Consider the following 20,541-nt stretch of genomic DNA (forward strand, 5'->3'; position numbering starts at 1 on the left):
TTCAACTTTCATACAGATTTAGACCAACAGGGCTTCATTCCAGGAGCAAACTATTTTATGCTTTGGGACATTGTCATCAGGACCAGAGCCAAAGATGAAGGAGACTTAGACACAAATTCTTGGCCTGCTCCTGTGGGGAACTGCTCCTTGTGGTTTAGGGAATTGTAGCCCCGGCCATGAGCCTGACTTGCCCCCCACCCCCACCCTGGCTTGTCTTTAAGTCTCAACAAAAGACTGTGCAGGAGACATAACTGAAAGCCACTCAGAGGGTTTCCATGGGAATTGGATTTAAAGAATGCTTATTATGCTTTAGAACTTGCCCTGCTTTTCTTATCTCTTAGTTAAGTGTAAACAATCTCTAGCAAGGAATGTATGAAACCTTGCACGAATGCCAGTGTGGCATCAAGATGTTTAATAGACTCTGACACAGACTGGTCACTGTGCCCTGTGTACTGGTACTTGTAATCTGCTATTGTCAACTGTAATCCAAGTGCCTAAAAGCTATTGATGATTCATAAATTTTGACCTTGTATCTCCCATGCATACCCTTCTCAATGAAAAGCATGAAAGACAGAGGTCTTGTGCTATTCTCCACTAGAGGGAACAGCCGCCTCCCTTATCCCCCAGACAAAATACAGTGTCCTGGATAGATTTGTTCCGCTGTGGTTGTGAGACCTCTGCTGGACAGAGTAGTTTCCATCCGAGCCGGGGCGTTTGAGGCAACTCTGCCTTAGGCTCCAAATAAAGCTATTCCTGGAAAGAGAAGTGCAGTTATAATGGGAAGAGGAGGACGAGGAGATGACACAGCTCGAGCATCTGTTGGCTTTGAATATGAAGACTCTCGAGGTCAGAGGTTTATATGCTCAGGGCCTGACAAAGTAGTGAAGGTACTAGGAAGTGGACCAAAGGAATCAGCTGTAAAAGCCCTGAATAGTGATATGCCCTTATATATGCTGTCATTGTCTCAGGGCAGAGGGCTAAAACCACATTATGCTCAACTTACGGGGCTTTTTGTTGTGGTTCCTGATGCTCCTTTGCAGATAATACTAATGCCTCAGGTAGGAAATTGGCCCGTTCCGTCTTCAGAGACAAAAATGCTGTTGCCAGTGTTTGGGTTACTTTTTTTCCTTAATTTTATTTATTGATTTTAGAGGAGGAGGAATGTTGATTTGTTGTTCCACTTATTTGTGTATTAATTGATTATTTGCTTCTTGTGTGTCCTGACCGGAGATCAAACCCACAACCTTGGCGTATTGGGACAACACCCTAGCTGAGCTACCTGGCCAGGGCCTGATGCTTGTTTTGATTGTTTTTAAAAAGTACAGGATAATAGCAAAGTAATTATTTAATTGAGCAGGCCTTAATTTTAAGTACTTTTTATACCTAATATTCTTTTTCTTGAAAAATAAATTATGTGTTAATCAGTTCATGCCATCAATTCACATCAATTGGCTGAGGCAGAACTTGAAGTTAAAATTTGTAGAAAAGCAGGGTAATATTTGAGCCTAAATAATGACGTATTAGATATGACTAAAATTAGGAGTGTGCCCATTACCTACTAACCTATTGTTTGTTTAGGCGTTTACCTTTCAGGTGTTTCTTATTGAAAAATGAAAAAAATAATTCTATTTTTCTGTTTTTCAGGTATAACCAGGCCCACCACCATGTCCAGTTCTACCCAGGAAAGCAAGAAATCACTCTCCCGCCAGATGGCCTCTGGGTTTTGAGATTTCCTTGTGCATATGTGACAGAGAGAGAACCATGTTTGCCCCCAAAGGAAAACGTGCAGTTAATGAGTTACGGGGTGCTCTGTGGGATTCTTAAAGCAGTAGCACAGTAAGTGTGTTCCAGCCAGTTCATTTCTAGACTTGAGCTGGTTTTTGTTTTTGGTGTATATGGAGTTATTGATTTGGTATGTGTATACAGTGTTTTCTTGAACCCACAGTGGGTTTTGGTTACAGAAGCTCAGTATTCGGACAATAATTGTTCTACTGTTCCGTGATAACATTGATATTTATTGTCAGTGGGGCTACAACTCTTTAATAAACATCAGTCATTCTAGAAAAGGACTTAAAATATATGGTTGATACCTCTGTTTTCTCTTGTGTCTGTTTCACTGTCCATAATAAAACATGTTTCTATCAAAACTAAATGTTGCATAATCATGTTGAGCCAAAACTTTGTTACTGCTAAAATTATGTTTTATCTGGGATTTTCCTTAAGATGCTGTTCCTGAAATTATCTTGAAACAAGCCCTGTTGTTTGGTTTACAGTTTTGTTACCTGAGTTAGATTCTTCTATTTTTTTTACCATTTTATTCTTGGACTGCTGAAATACTTTATTTTAAATGAGTGCTATCTGAGTTAAATCTTTTCAATCCAAAATATTACACACTTTGTTCTTTAAAAATTTCAATACTATGAAACAATTTTTAAGTGATACAGATCTTATTAATCAATGATAACTTTCACGAGCATCAACCTGGTAACACTGGTATATCACCAATTAGATAAATGTGCAAAATGAGTTAACATACCAAAGTTTTAGAGTAATTGTTTATATTTTCCTAAACACATTGATTCTGAAATGCTGGGCAAATAAAATTGGAAATTTTAGTCTTAAAATATATGAAACATAACATTCGCATAATATGTCTTACTAATAGTTTAAAGCAGTTATGTAAGTTTTGATTAATAAGTGCAAATTAGCCCTGAGTGGTGTGGCTCAGTGGATTGAGTGCCAGCCTGTGAACCAAAGGGTTGTCAAATCAATTCGCAGTCAGGGCATATGCCTTGGTTGCAGGCCAGGTGCACAGTTGGGGGTGTACGAGAGGCAACCACACTTTGATGTTTCTCTCTCTTTCTTCCTCTCTTCCTCTCTCCCTAAAAATCAATCAATCAATTAATAAATAAAAATATTTTTAAAAAGTGCAAATTGGCAGTTATAAAAATAGTCATGATGTTATAAAGTACAGTATAGGGAATATAGTTTGGGGGGGGTCCCCCTCCTCTGTTCTTGTCTCACTCTGAAGAATTCAGGTGAGAGACAACGTGTGTAGTGGAAATAGCAAGTTTATTTATGAAATACACTTGAGCACAAAGCTGCAAGTGGGCACCCAGCTAGTCTGAGTGTACTGCCCATTGGGGTTTTAGGGGTTTTCTGCTCGTAGCCAGTTTCTAGGTTTCCCCTCCTCCCATTTTCAGACCTTGGCATTAATATACAGTTTAAAAGCCTTTTCCAGATAGTGGAAATGATACAGAAAGAATTTCAAGGGCTCCCCTCCTGTGCTCTCATGTTTTTTTTCCTTGTGATTTCTGGAACACCTGGCAATCTTACTAGACCAGACTCAGAACTGCTGAGTTAATGGGTGAGACATGTCTCCCTCCCACTCCCTGCTTTGATTGGCTATCCTGCCAAACAGATCCCTAGAAAATAATTGATTTGATTAATTGCATCATTTTTGCATTTGTGGTATATGATATGTAATAAATTTTATTTATGTTTTAAAATTAACTGACCTCATCTGGGGCTCTTCAAATTCCTCCTCTCTGGTGGTTTGTGGATCACCTATGGATAGCACAACTCCCTGGGGGCATGGTTCAAAATATGCAGATTCTGTTCTGCCAGCTCCAAACTGTGAGTTAATTGTGGGCTCTGGCTGAGAAATCTTCATTTGTAAAGGTAGTAAGTAATTCTTTCATCTGCTAAAGATTAAGAAAAGTTCCAAAGTATATACCATTTTCAGTTAACTTTCTTTTAAGTTCCTCAATCGTTTATTATTATTTCAAAGCAATTTTAATTATGCTATTAGAGTTGTCCCAATTTTTTCGCTTTGCCCCCCTCCACCTGGTACACCCCTTCCCTCAAGCAATCACCCCCGTTAGTGCATGTCCATAGGTCAGGCAATTATGTTCTTCGGCCTATCCATTTCTTTTAATATTGTTAACATCTCACTGTCTATTTTGTATCTACCAATTATGCTTCTTAATCCCTGCACCTTTTCCCCCATTCTCCCTCTTCCCCCTCCCTGCTGATAACCCTCCATATGAACCACATATCTATGATTCTATTCATGTTCTAGTTGCTTGCTTAGTTTGTTTTTGTTTTTCTCTTTTTAGATTCAGTTGTTGATAGTTGTGAGTTTGTTGTCATTTTACTGTTCATAGTTTTGATCTTTTTCTTAAAACATTTTATATAATAAGGGCTTCGTGATGATGAACTCCTTTAACTTTACCTTCTCTGGGGAGCACTTTATCTGCCCTTCCATTCTAAATGATAGCTTTGCTGGATAGAGGAATCTTGGTTGTAGGCCCTTGCTTTTCATCACTTTGAATACCTCTTGCCAGTCCCTTCTTGACTGCAAAGTTTCTTTTGAGAAGGTAGCTGATAGTCTTATGGGAACTACTTTGTAGGGAACTCTCATCTTCTCTTTTGTCGCTTTTAAGATTCCCTCTTGATCTTTCACCTTTGGCATTTTAATTGTGATGTGTCTTGGTGTTGTCCCCTTTGGGTCCAACTTGTTTGGGACTCTCTATTGGCTGTTTATTTCTTCCTTATGTTCCAAATCATTGATGTGAATCCTGACTTCCTTCCCTTCACTGTTGGTCCCCTGTAGGCTTTTCTTTATTTCACTTAGTGTAGCTTTCATTTCTTTCCTTATTTATTTGCCATGCTCAATGAATTCTCTGAGCATCCTTATCACCAGTGTTTTGAATTCTGCATCTGATAGGTTGGCTATCTTTGTTTTGCTTTGTTCTTTTCATGGAGTTTTGTTCTGTTTTTTCATTTGGGCCATATTTCTCTGTTTATTCAACTTGGCAGCCTCCCTGTGTTTTTTTCTGTGTATTAGGTAGAGCTGCTTTAATTCCCTGTCTTGGAGCACCTGTTATGTTGTAAGGGGCAGAGTGTTAGGTATTGACCAGGGCGGGGCAACCTGTTCCACTGCTTTGTGGTGTTGTATGTTGGGGAGGGGCCTGAGATGGAAAAATGCTACTTGCTCAGCACTCGCCCTGTTTCCAGTCACTTCACTCACTTTCCATATATGACCGGTGCCCCTCTAGCTGTTGCCCTGGTGGTGGTTCCCTGAGCAGGTGGGTTTGAGTGCTTTCTAGGACTGTGGCGGCCCTCTGAACAGACAGATATGGGTGGTTTCTTCTCCCGTGCACCCCCACAGCCAGAAGCTATGAGGCTTTATTTTCCCAGCGCTGGGAACCTGCGCTTCAGGGTCTGGCCTGGGGCTGGGATCACTCCCCAGGTGTGAGTGTGGGACCACTCGTTCCACCAGCTGCCACCACTGCCTTGCTGCTGCCTTGCCACTGCCACACCGTGTCCTCTTCACCCCACCTCCCCATTTCTGCCACTCCTACCCAGCTGGATGAATATTTACTCTTTAAATTCTTAGTTGTTAGACTTCCATACAGTTTGATTTTCTGGCAGTTCTGGTTGTTCTTTGTTTTGAGGTTAGTTGTGATCCTTCTTATGATTGTGCAAGCAGGTGAAGTGTGTCTACCTATGCCTCCATCTTGGCTGGACATGTGAGCTAACTTTTTATTAATCAAGAGATGAGAGAAGATTTCTCATACACACTAATCACTGGAGTTCAAAACCATTCCTGACGGGTAGTTGGAGTCTATTAATTTCCTCAAACTGCTGTAACAAAGTACCATAAACTTGGCTTAAACAACAGAAATTTATCCTCTCACAGTTTTGGTGTATAGAAGTCCAAAATTGAAATGTTGCAGTCCAATGTTTGTGTCCCTCTCCCTCAAACTCATATGTTGAAACCTGACCACCCAATGCAATAGTATTATTTCTTTTGGCAAGTAATTAGGGTTAGTTGAGATCATGAGTGTGAAGCTGACATTCACTTCCCTTTGAAGGCCTAGCAAACAATACTTAGGACTGTTAGCTGTGTATATACTGAGATTACAATTTGTGGTTGCATTTACTTTAAAAGGCACACATGACATTTTATTTTTCTTAACGACATTCAGTCTACCTTGTATATACCTTGTCCTGTCTTTATATGAAATTAAGGATTCTACTTCCTTATGTTAATCTATGTCCCCTACATTTTTAGCAAAATGTTTTGCATGTAGCAGTAGCAGGTGCTCATCAAAGACTGGTTGGATAAATGATTGTTAGTAGGTGATAACTTGTAACAGATGAAGTTTTGATCATTCTTCTGTGAGTGCCATAATTCTAAATATTTTGTATTTGGGAAACTAAAACTTTATCTAATTAGATTTTATAGGCAATTCGACCAGTGAATGTTTTGAGTAGCAGACTTAGTATGCTTTGAGTTGCTATTTCATGTTGCTTGCCAGGCATTTTTGTTCATTGGATGTGGTGTTAACTTGTTGGATGTCTACCTTTGTGAGACACAGTATTCCTCAAGATTAAGATAAAGGGATAACACACTTGGTGTTCTCAACTTTTAGAATATGTCCACTTGCCAAGTTGAGTAACAGTGCATGACAGCGAGTTGTCTAGGCTAAACACCAGTTTCATTAGTTTTTTGTTTTTGTTTTTTTGTGACGTGTACTTCCAGACAATAAAGGCTGGAAGAAGGCTGTCAGGTAAATGTGTGTATGTGTGTATGCTTTGTAAGTAAAAACATTCTAGGGCTGGTTTAAGATACTCCAAAAGCACATTAACAAATGTGGTTGGTGGATTGGAATCCTGCTGTAGTGTCAAGGCTAAAAGACTAATATCCTTTACTGGTACTTTATATTCATTCTATAGACTAGAATGATGGTTTAAGTACTAACATACTAAATTCCTAGTATAAGAAATAGCTCATTCCTCTAGCCATCTATTGAGTACTTTGTAGCTAATATAGCTGTTGATGGTGCAAAGACATTGACTGACGTCACTAGCTTAATTTTCTAAAATTATAGATTTAAAAAGTCTTATTCACTGGAGATTAAGTGTTTTCCTTTTTTGGAGAAAACTTTAAATGGGTATGTAAAGTACCCCGATGACATTGTTGTATGACTGCCCACTTGTTAGTACAAAATCAAAATCATCTTGCTTTGCATAAGGTAGAGGTACTTGGCTGAATAAGGCTTTTATTTATTTTTCTTGATAAAATTCAAAGTTATTTCAGCCTATAGGTTTTATGACCTATTTTTCCAGTACCCTGAGAAGGCTGGTCTGGAAAACCTATTTAGAATAGGTATTTAGTAAAGTACTGACAGTACCTTGAAATCAAACATTTGCTAATTAAAGAAAAATTAACTCATAGTTGAAATAGAATAGTTCTTTCATTTCACTTGTGTGAGCCTGCTGAGAATACTTATGTGGAATTTTGAATTTGGAACCTCTGATGGCTACAGAAACAAAAGCTCTGGTGTCGTCCTGGGCTTGAAGAAGCCTGTCTTCCTTCGAATTATGTGAGGAAGGGATTCCATACTGATGCTAAATTTTCAGAAACCTAATTCTAGCAAGAGAGTCATCGCTGCATGAGGCCAATCCTGGAATCAGTTTCCTTTAGAAACCAGTACTATGTGCTAGACACTGGGAATAAGATGCAGTTCTTCTCTCTTGGAGTTTATGGGCCAGACGTTGTGCCAGACAGTAATTTATAAAATAGAATATAAAAGGGGCTGTGAAGGAAGCAAATTGGGTGCTAGTTATAGTGTCTGAAGAAAATGGTTTAATGTGCCAGCTTTCACACCGGCGTGTCTTCTCCATGTGTGCACAGGGCTGACCTCTGAAAAGGCCGTCATTGCTTTTCTAGATTAATGGCCGTGTTGAGCCAAGTGGGAGGGGCACCTTTCCCCAACCATTGTAAAGCATTGTTTACTGGGTTTCAGACCCTGTTTCCCAGAGTTCATTGCTCACTGTCAAACCCCATCTGCAGAAATTTTGGAGTCGTCCCTGACTCAGTGGTAGCCCCCACCTAACAGTGGCAAGTGAAGAATCAGACGTGGATTCTGAGAATTTCCAGGAAATGACAACATTTTAGAACTGTAAAGTGTGTCCCCTTCCCAGCCACCCACACTGATGTTCATTCTGTAGGTCAGCTACTTTTTAAAAAGCAGTGTAGCCAAAGGGCAGAAGAATGTCACTCAGATTTCAGCTTTAAGGGGGAGTTCAGGTTGCAGGAGCTTGACCAGCACCTGGGCATTTCCTGGGATGCCAGGCCCTGTGGCTTCCTTGGGAAGCTCTGCATGCAGCACGCACGCCTGCCCCCGCAACTTCCCACCCTCTTTACCGCCCGCGTCCCACCACCCCTGGCTGCTGGAGTCCGTGGCCACCCAGGTGTGCAGCCCAATCCCGCCTCACTGTGAGGGGCAAGGGGAGGCCCGTCAGGAGGGAGCTGTCCCCTCTGCAGGGAAAAGGACCCTGATTCTGGAGAAAAAGGCTCGCTCTCCTATAGTACTCTCACCCCAGACTAATATAACTGCCTAAGTAAAGGTTGGAACCTGAGGCGGGGGAGGGGTGCTTTGTGCTAAGGGGCACGTGCATGATATGGCTGCCAACTGTGACACCGCTGCCAACTGTGACACCACTGCCAATTGTAGGCTCCTGCTCAGTGCGTGCGCCTGCACCTCATTTGTCTGGGTCTCATTGCGCTGCCCCAGACACCCCCGCTCCCGACACCAGATCGCTCACTGTGCCCTGGGCCCCCAGGTCACTCACTGTGCCCCATCCCCTCCGGGTCACTCCTTGTGCCCCAGCTTTCCTGGGTTGCTCATTGTGTCACCCGGACCTCTGCTGGCATGTCCGGGCTGCACCTCTGGGCCCCACTGATTGTTGTACAATTGCAGCTGTTGTGGCTGCTGGCCGAAGCATCGCCAATGTATGATGCGAAGTTGACAACGGACAACTTCCTAGACAGAAAAACATTTTCAACACTTCAGGAGATCCTAACTCAGGAACCAAAAGCCCCTGAGACGAGAGAACCTCCTGAAGCTATGACGGAGCAAGACAGCTCAGCTCTGCTCCAACGGCCTCTTTACCCGTGGAACAATGCAGACCCTTCCACAGGCCTGCAGAAGTTTCCAGCTCAGCCTCCCAAGTATAATAAACATATTAAGGTGACAGGTCGACCTTCGGACCCGGAGCTCACCGTAAAGCCAGAGGCTACTGTGGAGGCTGAACGTCTGACATCCCCACCGCCGGCCACAGCTCCTCCGAAACACCCTGAGGAGACACTTCCACATCCAGAGACTGTTCAGCCCCAGAAGCCATTCTGGCTCAACGGTCGACCACCAGACCTGAAGCTCACCATCAAGCCAGAAGCTACTCTGGAGGCTGAACATCTGACACCCCTGCAGCAGGCCACAGCTTCTCCGAAACTCCCTGAGGCGACACTTTCACATCCAGAGACTGTTCAGCCCCAGCAGCCAATCTGGCCTGAGGTAACAGGCCAACATTCGGACCTGGAACTCACGATAAAGCCAGAAGCTACTGTGGAGGCTGAACAACCGACACCCCTGCAGCTGACCACAGCTCCTCTGAAACACCCTGAGGCTATACTTCCACATCCAGAGACTGTTCAGCCCCAGAAGCCATTCTGGCCCAAGATAATAGGTCGATCTTTGGACCCGAAGCTCACCATAAACCCAGAAGTTACTGTGGAGGCTGAACATCCGACACCGCTGCAGCAGACCACAGCTCCTCCGAAACACCCCGAGGCGACATTTCCACATCCAGAGACTGTTCAGCCCCAGAAGCCAATCTGGCTCAACGGTCGACCACCGGACCCGAAGCTCACCATCAAGCCAGAAGCTACTCTGGAGGCTGACCGTCCGACACCCCTGCAGCAGGCCACAGCTCCTCCGAAACACCCTGAGGCTATACTTCCACTTCCAGAGACTGTTCAGCCCCAGCAGCCAATCTCATCTGAGGTAACAGGTCAACATTTGGTCCTGGAGCTACCGATACAGCCAGCGGCTACTGTGGAGGCTGAACGGCGGACACTCCTGCAGCAGACCACAGCTCCTCCAAAACATCCTGAGGTGACACTTCCACATCCAGAGACTGTTCAGCCTCAGCAGCCAACCTGGTCTGAGATAACAGATCCCTCTTGGGACAAGCAGCTTATCAGGGCCCATCAAGCAGTGTCATCTGAGGCAGGGCTTCTAATGCCTGAACAGAATACCGTAATCAATATATGTGAGCTCTGTTCCTGCCAAAATGAGACGCTGTCTTGTTCTGGCCTTGGCCCAACGCAGAAGCTCCACAGAGTGCCTGTGCCAGACTCCGACACGTACAAGAACATCTTCACCACCTTGTAAGAACTGCCTTTCTTCCTTTGTTCTCCGCAACCTGCCTGACCTGCCAGCCTTCTCCTCCTGGTCTCCCTGGGCCGTCCTCATCTTCTCAAACCCACACTGACTACTTCCTGCTTTTATATTTTGTTTGTCATCTAGTCCTTATCTTCATTCCCCTTCTTACTATTGTTTCCTCCTACGTATTTTTCCTTAGTGATTTTTCTTTAGCCCATCACTTTATTCCTTAACCTCTACTCTCCGCCCACTTTTACGCCATCCTCTTTACAGCTTCGTGGCCCTCTCCGAATCTCATTGGTGGTGATACAACAAATTGGATAAGAGAAGAGATTCTAGAGCCAGAGTGCCTGAGTTTGAATGCAGTTATGCCATATATTAGTGTTTGGATTCAATTTCATCATCCGTAGAGTCAAGATTATGATAGTTATCATCTCCTAGGATTGTTGTGAGATTTAGATGAGTTCACATATGTCAGTGCCTATCATATATGCAGTTATACCCAGAACTCACATTTGCCACCTGGCTTTCTAAATATATCACCCATTCTGTGTCCAGCCAGGGCTAAGTACTATGGGAGCAACAGATGTATGACATTGTCTATGAAACATGACAATGACAGGTGGGAAGAAAGGGAATATGACTAAAAAGGGAGATGATATATAGTTAAGTACTAAAAAAGATACAGGCCAGAGGTGGTATAATTCAGCAGAATCTGTAGTCACTGGCCTATGGAAGTTGGAAGACTGCATGGTTAAGCTATAACTTTAACTGGGACTTAAAGGTGCCTGTGGTTTGTTACATAGAGGAAAAATAATGCGTACAGTCTTGGCAGCAGCATGGCTGCAGGAACGATCAGGACTTATTAGGCTAGTCTTGCTGTCAAGAATTGGTTTAGGAAGCAGTGAAAAATATGCTTATGAAAAACTTTGGCTCTAGGAGTTTGGAAATTGCACTGAGACTGGGAGAGCCCCTGAATGTTTTCAAGTGAGAGAGACAGGTGGTAAAAATAAGAGGGTTATTTTAAATTCCATATGTAGAGTGATCTCAAGAGGAAAGTTTGATTCAGGGAGACCAGTAGAATACTTGAGCAAAATCTAGCAGTAAAGCGAGAAGAGTGGTTGTGATAGGAGGAGAAAGAACATCCTGGGAACAGTGTAAAGAAAAACCGACAGGCTGTAGTAACTGGCTGGAGTTGGGGAACGGGATGTACAGGAAAGATAAAAATCAAATACGACCCTGTAAAGTTTCTGTCCTGGGTGATGAGGAGAACCACAGTGGTGTACAAGGTGGACAAAGAGCAGTTGGAGAGGAGAGCCAGATTGAAGGAGACAAGTTCAGACTGGGCAGTTTTTATTGGGGAGCCGAAAGCAACCAAAGGATTCTGGTTGGGTGGAAGTGTCCACTGTGCAGAGGGACAGACAGGGACCCGTTTGACTTTTCTCACCTTCCTGGGAAACGTGCATATAAACTGGACAGGTAAGTTGTCACTGAGGGACAAGGACAAAGCTAAAGGTGAAGATTCAAAGTCACCCAGAGTTAGTGGTTGAGACTGAACCTTGGGAATTTCACAGCTCTTTTAAACACTTGTAATTCATGGGTACAGCCTCCCTGTGTTGTTGGTGTTGGTGTTAAAGTCACAGAAACACACAGGACAAATGTGAAAATCCCACACAGCACTTTCCGCCACTCCTGTTACCACTTTGGCATGTGTCTGTTCTTGCAATCTCTCTCTTTCTTCTTTTCTTTTTCTTTTGCAATTTCCCCCCTAAAGAGGTAATACTTTACTCCTTGCTCAGTGATTTGTGCTTTTCCTTGTCAAATATGTCTGTGAGATCTTTCCATATCAGTCCTTCTCATTTCTAATTGCCCTTATCTTTCTAACACCTGGAAAGATTCCCACAGAGGGCACTGACCCAAAGTTTTGCTGTGGCCTGGCTGACACAAGGTTTCTTTATGTTAATTGGCTGATAATGATAAATTTTTCTGTTGAATTATTATTTTTGCATTGGTTTGTACAAGGAGTCATTTTAGACACAGGTGGTTTGGGAGAAAATGCATTCAAAGTAATTAACTGGCATTAACTAGCCTAGATAATAAATTGAGGTTCTGAGGAGATGCCTCATGGTTTGTGCCAGGGGCCCCACATTATGTCTTTATTAATTTGTGCAGACTGGGAAAGCTGATAGCTGTGGAAATTAGAAAGCTGGTATTTTCTGCATTTGATTAATCCCCACAAGCTTGCCATGACTGTTTTAATTATTGTTTGTTCTTCTCCTGCCTATTTAAAGATATTAACTGTGTTTCTTTGCAGCAATTTAAAAGGCAACTCTATTTCTTACCTTGATAAGTATTCATGGAGGTTCTTCCATACAACTGAGAAACTGTGAGTATATTCTCTCCAAAAATGAATACAAACAAACAAACCTGACTGCACTGTAAGATCCTTCTTAGTCCCCAATTTTGAGGTCAGTAGCTCTGAGAAAAGGTATTCACCTCCATATCATAAATCAACCTCTATTGATTCCAAGTCTGTGTTTATTTTAAAAATTAAATTGGCAGGCCCTCTTTAAAATGAATCAATTTAACCTTATTCTTCACTGTAACAAGTAATACATGTTTATATTCTCAGTATATAAAAATGAAATACAGGTATAGTGAAACCTTCGCTGCCGCCCTCGTCCCCCACCCTTAAGGTGAGGCTGTTCTGAGCTGTTTACTGTGTGCCCTTGCAGACCTTTCCCCGTGCCTTTGCCTACATACTGATAGCACAATAGGCATGTTGTATGATTTTCATTTTTTTTTTTTTTTAAATAAACGGTAACAACTTGGTCCTTCCACCTCTTGCTATGTCTTAGATTTGTTTCCTTCCTGGTTAACCAATTCATTTAAACTCCTGCATAATATTCTACAGGATGGGTGTGTTACAGTTAAAAATACCCCTATTGATGGATGTTTAGATTACGTCTAGTTTTCCTGTTGCACGTATTGCTGCAATGAACATTCTTGTACATGCATCTTTGTGAACATGGACAGGCTTTCTGCAGAATAGATATTTAGAAATGAAATTGTTGGGGTGAAGACTATACTGATATAACATTTTAACTGCCCTCAAAGAAGTTGTGCCAACTTATGCTCCAGTCAGTAGTAGGCCACGACAGCATTCATTTCCAGCACTGATAGTCTCCATTTTTTGGCTGATGTAATGAGTGAATAAAAGGGGTCCCATCTGAATTTGAATTTTTCTGATTACTTGTAAATTTAACTGAAGAGTGTCATGCGTAGTGAAATAAGCCAGGTGGTGAAAGAAGAATACCATATTATCTCACTTCATACAGGAATCTAATGAGAAAACAAACCAATGAGCAAAGTAGAACCAGAGACATGGAAACAAGGAACAGGCTGACAGTGACCAGAGGAGAGGGGAGAGGGGGAAAAGGGGGGAAAGAAGGGGAAGGGTCTAGTGAAGAAACTAGTGTAAATGACCCATGGACATGGACAACATGGAGGGGGTTGGCTGTGGGAGAGGGCTGGGGGTGGGCAGGGCAGGGGAGAGCAATGAGGGGGAAAATGGGGACAATTGTAAGAGAACAACAATTTTAAGAAATCTTTAAATATTGAACATTTATATTTCTTCTCTGATTTTGCCCTGTCCTTTTTTGCCTATTTCTCTTTTATCTTTTTAAAATCAATTTGTATAAAAGTCAGTTTAGGTACACAAGTAGTTTGGGAAAAATATTTACATTCAAAGTAATTAACTGGCTTTTTTTATGACAAGTTTGTGTGTCATATTATTAGTTCAACTCGAATAGATGTCATAAACGACCTCTGAGTTAATAATAAGAGACCTACTAGCCATAGTAATCTAAAAATAGGGTTTATGATCACCCTCTAAGATATCTTATTGGTAACGAAAAATGCTAGAACCAGGCAGGTGGTTTTTTTTTAACTTATGAATTTCTTTGAAATTATATATAGTTTATATTTTTCATGATAGAGTCTGAATTGGAAATTTTATTTCCCAAACTTGTAAGAAAAACGGAAGTCATTTAGCACAAGAAATAAATAAGATTGGTTTTCTTTAAGGAGTAGAGAGAACGGGGTAGTCTGAAAGATGGTGTAGGAGAAAAAACTTTGGATTGTGTAACTATATACCTATGGGATTTTGAGCCATGAGAAATATACATTACACATTTTTTAAGGTAAAAATTAAACATTACTTTAAAAAAAATAATATGTGTTTGGGATCTTATAGACAATAGCATGAATCTGGGAAGTGTTGAAGATTTCTAAGTCAGCTTGAGATCTCTACCTTATGCGGGAGAGGTCTCTAACGTAGGGTCAATAGGCTCCCCAGAGCAGGATTTCTTCAACTTTTTGTTTTTTCCTTTAGTCTCTTTGGTGATTGGCAGAAGCCTCTGTTCTTGGGGACTATGTTTTTAAATGAAATAGAAAAACAATAAAAAATAAATTTAAAAAATATATAAGAAAATAAAGGAAAACTATTACTGAAAAAAAGTTTTCAAATATTTTTTAAAGCTATTGATACAGTAATAGATCTGCTTCTCTTAACATACTAAGAAACGAGCTATAGTGGTAGATCTAATAACTGGTTATAACTTCTAAGTAGTGATGTGAATGACATCTGCAACAAATATGTGATTTGAAAATACGCATACAGTTTTAAGTGATTTAGGGAGGTACAATTTTTTCCAATGTTTTACATTTATGAAAAGGTTTACTATAAACATTGTTGGACATGGCAGTTTTTTTGCTTTTTCTTTCTGGACCATTTCTATGGAAATATGAAAGCGTGAGGTGAGAAAGGGAGGTGAGAAAACAATGAATCAGAGCATCACCCCTGACCATTCCCGCTGCATACACATTCTGGCCATCACTGCTGTTCCTTATAATGTGGTGAATTTCAAGTTGAGGCCAGGGTCTTTGATGCCTTTTTAGGACTCCAAGACTTGTTTGTTGGAATTAAAGTCTTTGTGTTTTTATTTTCATGTTTGTTTTTTTTTTAAAGGTAACTATATCTGTGTCATCTGAACTACCTTATAACTGAGAACAGTCCCTGATCTTAGTTGTTGAGTTTCTGGGCCGTAATATTTTGCCATATGCTATGAGTAAAGAATTAAGCTTTGGGGTAGAATGATGCTACAAGATGCAGTTATAAAAATATGTGGCCAACAGACATTGAGCGAAAGCAGAATGTTTCAAACGCTGAACTTGATGGAAATGGCTTCACAAGGCAACACAGCACCTCCTCCAATCCCCAAGGCTCCTGAAGGGGGCACCACCTAATGTCATGTGCAAGGAGCGCGGAGTCTCCTGCAAGAGACACCCACGTTGACGTTTGGCAGAACTGCTTCCGTACTGGCTCTCTACCACTCCCTCGCTCCGTTCTTGGAGGCACTGGCCCTGTGCCTTTCTGCTCCTCACATGTAGGAAATGAGTGAAACTCCCCTCACTCCCACCCCTAACCCCAAGCATGTCCCTCGTCGTTACTGAGAGACTAGATAAAGCAAAGGCCTTCACATTCCTTGGGCAGACCAGGTGTCAGGTTTGTCTGTGGCTCATTCCTGTTCCCTTCCTCTTTCATTATGGAGAATTCTGGCCAGATCGCTCAGTTTTCTAATTTATTCAACTGTCATTTCTGCTGCGCATATACTGAGCATTGTTTTTATGAATGACAACACTCCATTTGTATAAGGCTGAGTTCATTCTTTTCAGTGGATGTGCTGGCTGCTTACAGCTCTCTGAGGATATTAATTGTGCTATCCTGAAGTCCTCTTGTGCTTCCTCCGTTAACTCCGTATCATTGGCTATAAACTCTTATGTTTGCTTTCGTTTTCTGTCCAGGCTTCTCCATATATATTTCTGTGTCGTAAATAATTGTAGTTATTTTGCCCTTTGATCCAGAAATAACCTTTTTATTTTTCAGAATCTTGAGTAACAACAAGTTAAAAGAAATTCATAAGGACTCATTTCAACGTCTTTTGTTCCTCAAGTCTTTGTAAGTTAATTGTTTTTATTTATAATTTTTTAGTTATATTATCTATAAGATACATAGGGGTTCAAATTAGATAATCATTACAATTTCTCCCAGCAATAAAATGCTACAATTCTGTAAGTGTGGATAGGGCTTCCAGCCTATCTTGAGCATTTATTATCTTCAATGCATTTTCAATTTTTTAATCATATAAACAAGATATAGGTAGGAAATTGTCTCCAGTTATAGAGGAAAAGTGGTAATAATGTCTGAGTACTTATACACACCCATATGAACCTTGTTATATAAGTATTCATATATCATCTGCCTGTATTTACATTTAATTTAGGGCCCATGGATCAAATAGAGCCTATGGTATGTTTCCATACAGCCCATAAGTTAAGAATACTTTTTACACTTTTAAAGGGCTGTAAACAAAAAAAAGAAAAGAAAGAAGCGAAGAAGAATATGCGAGACAGACTGTCTGTGGCCTGCAAGGCCTAAAATATTTACTGTCTGCCTTTACAGAAAAGGTTTTAAAATGTTAATTTAGTAAAATGAGAAGCATTCAGGTTAACCTCAAATTGTCTCCTAAAGGACAAGAAAATATGGAACACTTACATTAATTTGAATGCTATTAACCCAGAAATTTTCAATAATTTAATCTAAATTAGATTAACATTTACATATCAAATGTTTAACTAAGTAGATGAACTATGTAAACAATATTGTTATGAACATGTTAAGTTACCAGGAGAGCAGATTTGGTGTTCAGGATTTTAATGTTTAAAATGATGGTTAAGTGGTATACTTAGAAATGTCTACACCAAATAAGCTTATGAGAAATGCCTCTAACTTCACTAATTACAAAATAAAGATCTCTCCAGCCTCCTGGCCAAGGAAGAAACGCTTGCCTAGTGATTCCATTTACTTAGAGATAAAGGAGATGTCCTTTGCTATAAGAACTCAATTCTTATTGTTTGTCCATGGCATTCAGAGATGTGTATGTCATTAATTTTTTGAAGCTAATTAATGATGCTTTTTAGCAAATAGATGCTTTTTGAAAATATAGAAGGCTTAAGGGAAGTGGGTAGAAAGAGCCTCATGAGGCACTAAAAATAGTCCTTTGAATTATGAAACTTTTCAAGCCTCAGGGCATAAGCACTTTTGAATTGGTCTTCTGGGGTATCTCGCCATCTGGGTTCCAAACCTTACAAACAGGAGGAAGACAAATGAGGTAACTAACTGCTCAATCGATTAGGTCATTCATCCTTTCTGCTGTGAAATACTTTGTAAGCTAATTATTCCATGCCGGCCTAAGTATTCCCATTCATTAAAAAAGGCCAACCAACAAACAAGCTAAAAAAGAATATGCCAAGCACTGTCGCTAGTATTGTAGGTGCAAATATGGGTAAGACATGGCTTCTGCCCTCTAGTAACTCATGATCTCACAGGGAAAATGAACATGCAAGCTCATACCACAATGCACTAGTACTAAACAGAAGACAGTGCTGCAGAGGCGCATAGAGGGAGCCATAAAATAATAAAACCACATTTCCTTTACAACACTTATTTTTCTCCCTCTACTCCCCAGCTATTTGTTTATTTTATAAATATTTGAGTTTACATATGTTCATGTGCCACTTTTAAACATGGTAGACAGTGCAGGTGAGCAAGACCTCATCCATCCTTTCAAGGAGTTTATGCTCAGAGGAAATAGGATGCAAGAATAACTGTATCAAAAAGAAGAAATGGAGATGGGCAATGAGAAATATGAATTGGTTTTGGAACACAGCAGAGGGAAAAGACACTTCAAGTTGGATCAGCAAAGATGTTACTAGAGCAATGCTGCTTGAAGACGACCTTGAAGGGCCCTTAGGGATCATCACACAGACATCTTGGATGGAATAATCTTGCAAAAGGAGCGTGGGGAAAGGCAAAATACAGTAAAAATACCTTGAGTGCCTGTGGAGTACAGCTAGGAAGAACAGAATATTAGAGCCAGATCTTCTAGGGCTTTGAAGGCCAAGCCAAGGATAACATGCCAGGCTACCATGTTATCACACCTGTGCTGTAGGGCAAACTTTCGCCTACAACAGAATCACTTGAAGAGCCCGTTAAAACTCAAGCTCCACCCCCACAGTTACTGATTCAGTCGGTCCAGAGTAGGGCTGGGAATCTGCATCTTCAATAAGTTCCCAAGTGATGCTGGCCGGTACTGGAGAACCACTTCCAGAGCGTTAATGTGCAGGATGGATTAGAAAGGGAGAGACTAGAAATGGAAACACCAGTGAGAAGACAGTTATACTCATCTAGGTGAACACTGAGGGACTAAGCTGGAATCAATGGAAATAAGAGTAACTATAGACAAGAATGGATGTTTTCAAATAAAAATCCAGTACCATTTTGGTTTTTTGTTTTCCCACCACTGTACAACTGAAGCAATTAAATTCATGGGTTATTAAAGCCATGTAAAATAAAAAACGAATTTCTGCTAAAACAATAGAAGTATCGTTCTGAATTAGTTCAAAGTTCTGAATTTTAAAAAGTAGCAACTTTCTTTTTAGTTATGTGAAAAGAGATCTTTTATTTCTTCTGGTATTGAATTGGCCTAGAAAAACAGAACTAAGCCAGGAAGGTGTGTAAGTGTGAGGCTATTTCTTTTTCATACTAGAAATTTGTAATTAAATATAAAGATAAAAGCTTTCAGCTCATAATTTAAATTTGATGAGGCCACGAAATGTCATCTAATCAATTCTGCTCTCAGAAAAGATTATCTTCAAAATTTATCAAGATCTATAGTTGTATATTTTCTTTATAAAGATCATGAGGGTGAGATTGTTCAGGGAGGGGAGGGCAGGTTTACGAGCTCTGGAAGGTTCAAATCCCAATTCCTAAGGTTCAGAGTTTAGACTAAAGCTACGTATTCAATATTATCATTCCAACCTCTACCAATTATTTCTACTATTTAGGTATCTAATAGCTAATTCAGGCAATATCTCTCCTTTACTTTTTTCTAGAGATTTATCTGGCAATAATATAAACTTCATTGGTAAGAAATGCTTTGAAGAAATGCCTTTTCTGGAAGCTCTGTAAGTTATAACTATAACTTCATTATGTCTAGAATTTTTATAAAACTTAATTGTAAATCTCTTTGTTATTTCTTTTGAAGTGAGATTAAAATTGTATTAGTAGAAAGCTACTAAAGTTATGTAGCAAGTCGTTTCTGTCTCTAGCCCAGACTAGTGTGAGAATTATCTCACAGATTGGAATGACGCATTCTACAGCAGTGATTCTCAGCCAAGGCGGTTTTGCACCCAGGTGACACTTGGCAATATCCAAAGGCATTCTTAGTTGCCAGGATTGTAGATATGCTACTGGCATGTAGTGGGCAGAGGGCGGAGTTGTTCAACATCCTACAGCGCACAGGACAGCCCCTGTAACAAAGAATTATCTAGCCCAAAATGTTAAGTTATGTAACCCTGTGCTAGAGAAATAAAGACCACTTAATGCAAGTTTTTTTCAAGTACTTACTGTTTTGTATCTAATGCACTGCATGTGTACACATGAAAGCCTAGCTCATACGAGATATCTCCCACAGTGAGATTTATTTAATGTATAGAGGGAGCATTGAGGTTGTTTTATCATATATAAATTAGAATCACTGCCAAAAGATCTGAATTTTTTTTTTGTTTTTTGCTTGTGTCTTCTTTTGAAGGAACCTTGGTGGCAATTCAGTCAAAGAACTGAGGCCCGGGACATTTCAGGCCCAGCATGGAATGCGATTTCTACATACATTGTAAGTGAAATAGAAGATAAATACACGTGAAAAGCTATGGGTAAACACATCATCCAGTGATTGGTGAGCTGGGTGTAAGCCCAGTTTGAACTCTGAGAAGTATGGCTTAAGAGCCATTCATTTTTCTCAAATGAGGAAACTAAGGTACAAAGAGGCCAAGGACTTGTCGGACTCATACGCAGGCTCCGCTTTCCCCAGCACTGACCTTCGGCGGGGGCGATAAAAGGCAGCAAGCAAATATCATTCAAAGTAGCATCGTCCTGGCTGTCCCAGCGGTGCTGCTGCTCTGACTTGTGAATGGTCCTTGAAATTCCACTTCTAAATTGAACTTAGATTCCTGCTTACGTGCAAAGTTTCTAACTGTGTAAATGTACGGAACATAGGACTGAAAGAGTTTAAGCTTGGCTCAGAGTTCTCCTCAACCATGGGTCTCTTAAACGGTAAAGCAGGAAGTCTTCCTAAAAACCTGCCACAGGTCACATCTCTCCTCAATAACCCAGAATGTTATC

At 40.7% G+C, this 20,541-nt stretch overlaps 1 protein-coding gene across 1 annotated transcript; it reads left to right on the plus strand.

Annotated features, from left to right (window-relative positions):
- The first annotated feature begins 1,678 nt into the window (after nucleotides 1–1,678).
- Nucleotides 1,679–20,268, plus strand: LOC149998610 (leucine-rich repeat-containing protein 37A3-like). Its single transcript, XM_090291408.1, has 5 exons — nucleotides 1,679–1,836; nucleotides 12,553–12,624; nucleotides 16,186–16,257; nucleotides 19,254–19,325; nucleotides 19,952–20,268. Exons 1-5 carry the CDS (start codon nucleotides 1,793–1,795, stop codon nucleotides 20,034–20,036), a joined length of 345 nt encoding a protein of 114 aa, XP_090147534.1. The 5' UTR covers nucleotides 1,679–1,792; the 3' UTR covers nucleotides 20,037–20,268.
- The last annotated feature ends 273 nt before the right edge of the window (nucleotides 20,269–20,541 follow it).

The sequence above is a fragment of the Furipterus horrens genome, unplaced genomic scaffold, assembly GCF_987537825.1.
Source record: "Furipterus horrens unplaced genomic scaffold, mFurHor1.1.pri manual_scaffold_11, whole genome shotgun sequence".
Lineage (NCBI taxonomy): Eukaryota > Metazoa > Chordata > Mammalia > Chiroptera > Furipteridae > Furipterus > Furipterus horrens.

Bases quoted from the DNA above. Each gene is read 5' to 3' on its own strand.
- LOC149998610 (XM_090291408.1), top strand. From the start codon at position 1,793: ATGAGTTACGGGGTGCTCTGTGGGATTCTTAAAGCAGTAGCACA. The intron at 1,837-12,552 runs GTAAGTGTGTTC...GTTTCTTTGCAG, and splicing joins ATTCTTAAAGCAGTAGCACA to CAATTTAAAAGGCAACTCTA. The intron at 19,326-19,951 runs GTAAGTTATAAC...CTTCTTTTGAAG, and splicing joins ATGCCTTTTCTGGAAGCTCT to GAACCTTGGTGGCAATTCAG.